Here is a 7,900-nt window from a genome sequence, read left to right on the forward strand (position 1 = left end):
GCCGTTCAATGCGGGACATTTACAAAATATAACGTTTTTATTTGAAAAATAACAGAAATATGAAAGAGAAGTCTGGAACGAAGGCCACGTTCAGCGACAGACGGTAAACGAGCAAGTATGGTGGCTGATTAGTGCCATGTTCTCTTTTTCGCGGTCGAAAGCGAAAAAGCGCCAAAATAACGCGAAAAAGCGCCGAAGCTTAAAGCGAAAAATCGAAGTTTTAGCCATGTCGCATTCGCTTTTTTTGCGTGCATTTTGTCGCTTTTTTCGCTTTTTCGTGTTTAAAAAACCGCGAAAACGCGAAAAATAGGTGTTTTATTTTCGCTTTTTCGCATTTTTGACCGCGACAAAGGGAAAATGTCACCAATCAGCCACCATAGGTATGCCCACTGATTGACGCGGCAGGCGTTTTTGCCATTATCGTCCGATTTCTCAGTGTTTTCGTTGTTTTGTTATTTCGCTACGAAAAACAAGTTTAGTGGTATACACAGACGATTAACCAATCAGAAAGCTTGAAATGTGCGTCATTATAACGTCAAAATCTCCAACGTCATGAAATGAGGACCCATTCACAATGCTTTTAATTCACAAGGTATTTAATGGTTTTCCGTTGAACACCACCTAATATTTCACAAGTTTCGCAGATTACGGATTTACTCAACTGTACCGTTTCTGCTATTATTTCTTAAGATTTGCTTACAGAAATGGTATCATTTGTGTAGATAAATAAATACTTTAGTATATGTGACAAATGCCAAACAACCACTTATCCCAACGTCGCTTCATCTGTATATGTCCTGAAGCCAATAGGAATAGGCACTAGTGCCATTCTGATAGTCTATTCCAAAAGTGATATACATTGTATTTCTACTTTCTGATGAGCATTTATTTTGCATGAAGATGCCTTAAGAAAAGACCTACATAAATTGCTGTATTTGAATAAAAAGCGTTTGACCCCATGATAGATATTTGGGATCAAATGAAGGGCAGAGTAATAACATATATTTCGTTTCTCTGTTCCAATATCCATTCAAAACATTTTAGTCAAGATCATTTATTCAGAAAGTAACATCCATTAAAAATAATTAAATCAAGAATAAGTTGTTTTTAATTTAAGGGCATATAATGTTCCTTTGCCCTGACAGAAGTGAGTTGGTAATAGGGCCTAAACTGTTCCTTTATCCTGACAGAAGTGAGTTGGTAATATGGCCTATTATGTTCCTTTGTCCTGACAGAGGTGAGTTGGTAATAGGGCTTATAATGTTCCTTTGTCCTGACAGCAGTGAGTTGGTAATAGGGCATATAATGTTCCTTTGCCCTGACAGAAGTGAGTTGGTAATAGGGCATATCATGTTCCTTTGTCCTGACAGATGTGAGTTGGTAATAGGGCCTAAACTGTTCCTTTGTCCTGACAGCAGTGAGTTGGTAATAGGGCATATAATGTTACTTTGTCCTGACAGAAGTGAGTTTGTAATAGGGCCTATCCTGTTCCTTTGTCCTGACAGAAGTGGGTTGGTAATAGGGCCTAAACTGTTCCTTTATCCTGACAGAAGTGAGTTGGTAATATGGCCTATACTGTTCCTTTGTCCTGACAGCAGTGAGTTGGTAATAGGGCATATCATGTTCCTTTGTCCTGACAGACGTGAGTTGGTAATAGGGCGTATATATAATGTTCCTTTGTCCTGACAGCAGTGAGTTGGTAATAGGGCATATCATGTTCCTTTGTCCTGACAGAAGTGGGTTGGTAATAGGGCCTAAACTGTTCCTTTGTCCTGACAGGAGTGAGTTGGTAATAGGGCCTATACTGTTCCGTTGTCCTGACAGAAGTGAGTTGGGATGTAGTTTGCTGAATATGACTCTGTTGGTCAGGGAGTTTTACGGCTGGCTTTTCACCAGAGACTCTAGACACTAAAGTACATGGACTGTCATTTCTGAAAACTCTTTCCTCGTTTTTCAAATTAGCTGAGGTTCTAATACAAAAAAGTCAAACAAGAAGAGACAATGTCTGTGCATGTTGGAAGGATCAATATATAATAGGGCCTATAATGTTCCTTTGTCGTGACAGAAGTGAGTTGGGATGTAGTTTGCTGAATATGACTCTATTGGTCAGGTAGTTTTACGGCTGGCTTTTCACCAGAGACTCTAGACACTAAAGTACATGGACTGTCATTTCTGAAAACTCTTTCCTCGTTTTTCAAATTAGCTGAGGTTCTAATACAAAAAAGTCAAACAAGAAGAGACAATGTCTGTGCATGTTGGAAGGATCAATATATAATAGGGCCTATAATGTTCCATGAAGATGCCTTAAGAAAAGACCTACATAAATTGCTGTATTTGAATAAAAAGCGTTTGACCCCATGATAGATATTTGGGATCAAATGAAGGGCAGAGTAATAACATATATTTCGTTTCTCTGTTCCAATATCCATTCAAAACATTTTAGTCAAAATCATTTATTCAGAAAGTAACATCCATTAAAAATAATTAAATCAAGAATAAGTTGTTTTTAATTCACATAAAGTTAACCCTCATTTTGGCCATAAAACTTTGTTAAAATGTCAATGAAAAGAGAATAATAAATGTACGTTGTGCTTTCCCTATGAACTGAATAGTAATCAATATATAATAGGGCCTATAATGTTCCTTCGTCCTGACAGAAGTGAGTTGGTAATATGGCCTATTATGTTCCTTTGTCCTGACAGAGGTGAGTTGGTAATAGGGCTTATACTGTTCCTTTGTAATGACAGAAGTGAGTTGGTAATAGAGCCTATACTGTTCCTTTGTCCTGACAGCAGTGAGTTGGTAATAGGGCATTTAATGTTCCTTTGTCCTGACAGCAGTGAGTTGGTAATAGGGCATTTAATGTTCCTTTGTCCTGACAGAGGTGAGTTGGTAATAGGGCTTATAATGTTCCTTTGTCCTGACAGCAGTGAGTTGGTAATAGGGCATATAATGTTACTTTGTCCTGACAGAAGTGAGTTGCTAATAGGGCTTGTACTGTTCCTTTGTCCTGACAGAAGGGAGTTGGTAATAGGGCATATAATGTTACTTTGTCCTGACAGAAGTGAGTTGCTAATAGGGCTTGTACTGTTCCTTTGTCCTGACAGAAGTGAGTTGGGATGTAGTTTGCTGAATATGACTCTATTGGTCAGGTAGTTTTACGGCTGTCTTTTCACAAGAGACTCTAGACACTAAAGTACATGTACTGTCATTTCTGAAAACTCTTTCCTCGTTTTTCAAATTAGCTGAGGTTCTAATACAAAAAGGTCAAACAAGAAGAGACAATGTCTGTGCATGTTGGAAGGGGCGATATAAAGTCTCATTAAATTAATTCTCCTTCCGCGGACATTATCTCCGTTTCCTCCAAAAACACACGCAATTTCAGAGCAATTATTCGTATGACACCGTTTACCTCACCATCACAGTTACTCAAGCCACTCTACATATATCGTATTCCTTGTGTATTTTTGTATTCATATTGGTGATTAAACTACATTGTCTCAATCTATTAAAAGGTGTTTTATCCATATAGCCTTATAAGTTGAACAACGTCATTTATTTCATTAAACCATATAAAACTTTCCTTGAAAATAGTTATTTATTTGAACATGCTTTCATTCAGGTCTTGTGATAATAAAGACGATGTCGGTTAAAAGGACTGATTGACGCCTGAAGGACCACCTGTCTAATACATACACTAGTGAGATAAAGTCAACAAGAGGACCTTTCCTAGATATAACTACTGAAATGTTCTACTCCAGTGTTTAGATTCTCCCTTATGACTTACCTGCAGAAATCAGATTGTATCAAACAATACCTCTAATATACAATTTATCTCGCGTACTGGTAAACCAGTTTTGTACGGTATAACCGAAAACGCGCACATTTGCTACAAATCAATGCATATTCAACCTTATCAGACAATCAACGGCGATGCCATTACTTACACAAACACTACACCTCACGTAATGTTGATTGACTCCAATGAACATACTTGTCCGAGCTTTTCCCCACTGATTTGTTAACACGTTGTTTGTTATGTACTTATTGCCGGTCCTTCCTTTGACTGTTAAAAGTAATTCATTTTAAAGGCCAGGATGATTCTGCTCAATTAGGCTTTGCCCTAAATTAATAGATTGCAATAAAGTGATAGCAAGTCGTATATTCGTTTTAAGTCACCTTTTTTTCAATAGTCATACAGTCACATAGGATCTGTTGGATGAGACAGTCACGAGTGCTGGCCCATCAGTAAGTGTTTGAGGAGAAACAAGGTGACCCATCAGTAAGTGTTTGAGGAGAAACAAGGTGACCCATCAGTAAGTGTATGAGGAGAAACAAGGTGACCCATCAGTAAGTGTATGAGGAGAAACAAGGTGACCCATCAGTATCATGTTAATGCTGCGTGCTATCATCGTGTTACTTTTATGTTCAAATGTAACTGGGAAGTCATATCAGAATTTAACACGTTTAAAACTTAACCTTTTACAGAACTATACAAAGTCTAATCGTCCGCTTCGAAATCAAAATGATCAGCTGTTGGTACGTGTAAGCGTATATTTCCATATGTTAAAAGAGTTTAATATCGTGGAGAGTGTTTTAGGAACACACCTTTTCTTCACGCTGCAGTGGACGGATGAGTACATACGTTGGGACAGTGAAGAATACGACAACATCACAGTGGTAAACCTCCCCCTCCTCGACGTGTGGGTTCCGCCCATGGTACTGATGAACCCAGCCGGCAGCTTCGGCTTCCTAAGCAAAGAGAAAGACATGCTTCTTGTTCAGTATTCTTCGAAAGGCTTGGCATCATTGGTCTTCGCTGCCTATCTCGAGAGCACGTGCAAACCATTTATCAAATATTTTCCATTCGACTCTCACACTTGTCACCTGATGATAAGCCATCTAGGCTACAGTATGGGCGAAGTGACCTCCGCCCCGTCACATGTTTATGTGAATAATTTTGTGGATAACGGACAATGGATTGTGGACGAATTGAACCTCACAGAGAAATGGTTAATTCCTGGAGTTAACGAATCTCAGTATGTTGATTTATCCATACAGTTGTCACGTCGACCAGAATTTTTACTTCTAAATCTGTTCATCCCCATTGCCTTCCTGATCTGTATGAATTTGTTTGTGTTTTTCCTTCCAGCTGAGTGTGGGGAGAAGGCAAGCTACTCCATCACTGTACTTCTGTCTCTGGCAATCTTCATGACTATCGTCATGGATCAGTTACCTCCATTGTCCTCAGATGTTCCCGTTGTAAGCATTATTCTCTGTATGCATCTCGCCAATAACGTCATAGTATGCACGTGTACTATTCTATCCCTGAACTACCACCATCGAAGTGACACCAGGGACATACCTTGCCATCTCCGACTTTTAACCATGTTGGTGACTTGGCGAACATACAAGAGTAATTGCAACAAAATAGGAGACGTCCCAAAGAGAACAGCAAAAGAAAACATGTCCCCAGGGGCTGACGAGAAGAATAGCAACATAACAGAGACGGATGATATCACACACCGCGCTGATGTGTCGGAGGACATTGACCGGCGTCATATACTGACCTGGCAGAAAGTGAGTCACGCGATTGACAGGTGGAATTTCTTCATCTGTATCATGATGACAATACTTGAGAGTGGCCTTGTCTTTTACCATTCATTTCAAGACATGTAATCCTGTGTTCACTCAGCCACTCTCATCTTGTTCTTCAGGGGGAAACCTTGTTAAAGTGTAACATTAAACATGAAATATATATGCGGAATTTAGTGAATGACCAATTAGATGCGAAGTGGAGTGATTTCCTGCAAACTGAATGTCAAACTTCATTGTATATTTCGGAGCATCTGGATGGGCCTATTTAATATGATTATTGGAATAGCCATCTTTTATGTACAACATATGGATCGGTGTTATATCATTTGAGTTAATGGAAATATGATAGCTTTGATTTTGTGCAACTGTTGTAGGTTTGCTATATGTAATGTGGAACAACGTGTGTTTTCTTTTCGACAGGCTTGCTATTTGTTATAAGTGAAGTGCGTCTGATACCTGTGATGTATATATCTGATATGCCACGCGTATGCCTTTATTTTTAAATCCACTCATGAGATCCGTTTTCTTCCATGGACCAAATTTTAGTCTATATGATCTTTTCTCGAACTTGATGTATGACGTGTTATGATTCATATCCTTTGAATGACGTGTTTGTATTGAATATACTTTGTATGATGTGTTGTGATTAATATCGTTTGAATGGCGTGTTTGTATTGAATATACTTTGTATGATGTGTTGTGATCAATATCGTTTGCATGATATATTGTGATTTATATCCTTTGTATAATGTGTTGTGATAAATATCCTTTGTATGACGTATTGTCATCAATATCCGTTGTATGACGTGTTGTCATCAATATCCTTTGTATGACGTATTGCCATCAATATCCTTTGTATGACGTGTTGTCATCAATATCCTTTGTATGACGTATTGCCATCAATATCCTTTGTATGATGTGTAGTCATTGATATTCTTTGTATGACGTGTTGTCATTGATATTCTTTGTATGACGTGTTGTCATCAATATCCTTTGTATGACGTGTTGTCATCAATATCCTTTGTATGACGTATTGCCATCAATATCCTTTGTATGATGTGTAGTCATTGATATTCTTTGTATGACGTGTTGTCATCAATATTCTTTGTATGACGTGTTGTCATCAATATCCTTTGTATGACGTGTCGTCATCAATATCCTTTGTATGACGTGTTGTCATCAATATCCTTTGTCTGATGTGTTGTCATCAATATCCTTTGTCTGACGTGTTGGTCATCAATATCCTTTGTATGATGTGTTGCCATCAATATCCTTTGTATGATGTGTTGTGATCATTTGTATGACGTGTTGTGATCAATATCCTTTGTATGACGTGTTGTCATCAATATCCTTTGTCTGGCGTGTTGTCAGCAATATCCTTTGTATGATGTGTTGTGATCATTTGTATGACGTGTTGTGATCAATATCCTTTGTATGACGTGTTGTCATCAATATCCTTTGTATGACGTGTTGTCATCAATATCCGTTGTATGACGTGTTGTCATTAATATCCTTTGTCTGACGTGTTGTCATCAATATCCTTTGTATGACGTGTTGTCATCAATATCCTTTGTCTGACGTGTTGTCATCAATATCCTTTGTCTGACGTATTGGTCATCAATATCCTTTGTATGATGTGTTGCCATCAATATCCTTTGTATGACGTGTTGTGATCAATATCATTTGTATGACGTGTTGTGATCAATATCCTTTGTATGACGTGTTGTCATCAATATCCTTTGTGTGACGTGTTGTCATTTATATCCTTTGTCTGACGTGTTGTCATTAATATCCTTTGCATAATGTGTTGTCATCAATATCCTTTGTGTGACGTGTTGTCATCAATATCCTTTGTATGACGTATTGTCATAAATATCCTTTGTATGACATGTTGTCATCAATATCCTTTGTATGACGTGTTGTCATCAATATCCTTTGTATGACGTGTTGTCATCAATATCCTTTGTATGATGTGTTGTCATCAATATCCTTTGTATGAAGTGTTGTCATCAATATCCTTTGTATGACGTATTGGCATTAATATCCTTTGTATGACGTGTTGTCATCAATATCCTTTGTATGACGTGTTGTCATCAATATTCTTTGTATGATGTGTTGTGATCAATATCCTTTTGTATGACGTGTTGTCATCAATATCCTTTGTATGACGTGTTGTCATCAATATCCTTTGTATGACGTGTTGTCATCAATATCCTTTATATGACGTGTTGTCATCAATAACCTTTGTATGATGTGTTGTCATCAATATCCTTTGTATGATGTGTTGTCATCAATATCCTTT

General features: G+C 37.9%; 1 protein-coding gene across 1 annotated transcript; it reads left to right on the plus strand.

Moving 5' to 3' along the window:
• Positions 1-4,563: 4,563 nt before the first annotated feature.
• On the plus strand, positions 4,564-5,679 carry LOC110466925 (acetylcholine receptor subunit alpha-1-A-like). Its single transcript, XM_021523731.1, has one exon. The coding sequence runs from the start codon at positions 4,564-4,566 to the stop codon at positions 5,677-5,679; it is 1,116 nt and encodes a 371-aa protein (XP_021379406.1).
• The last annotated feature ends 2,221 nt before the right edge of the window (positions 5,680-7,900 follow it).

Source organism: Mizuhopecten yessoensis, unplaced genomic scaffold (genome assembly GCF_002113885.1).
Source record: "Mizuhopecten yessoensis strain PY_sf001 unplaced genomic scaffold, ASM211388v2 scaffold11149, whole genome shotgun sequence".
Classification (NCBI taxonomy): Eukaryota; Metazoa; Mollusca; class Bivalvia; order Pectinida; family Pectinidae; genus Mizuhopecten; species Mizuhopecten yessoensis.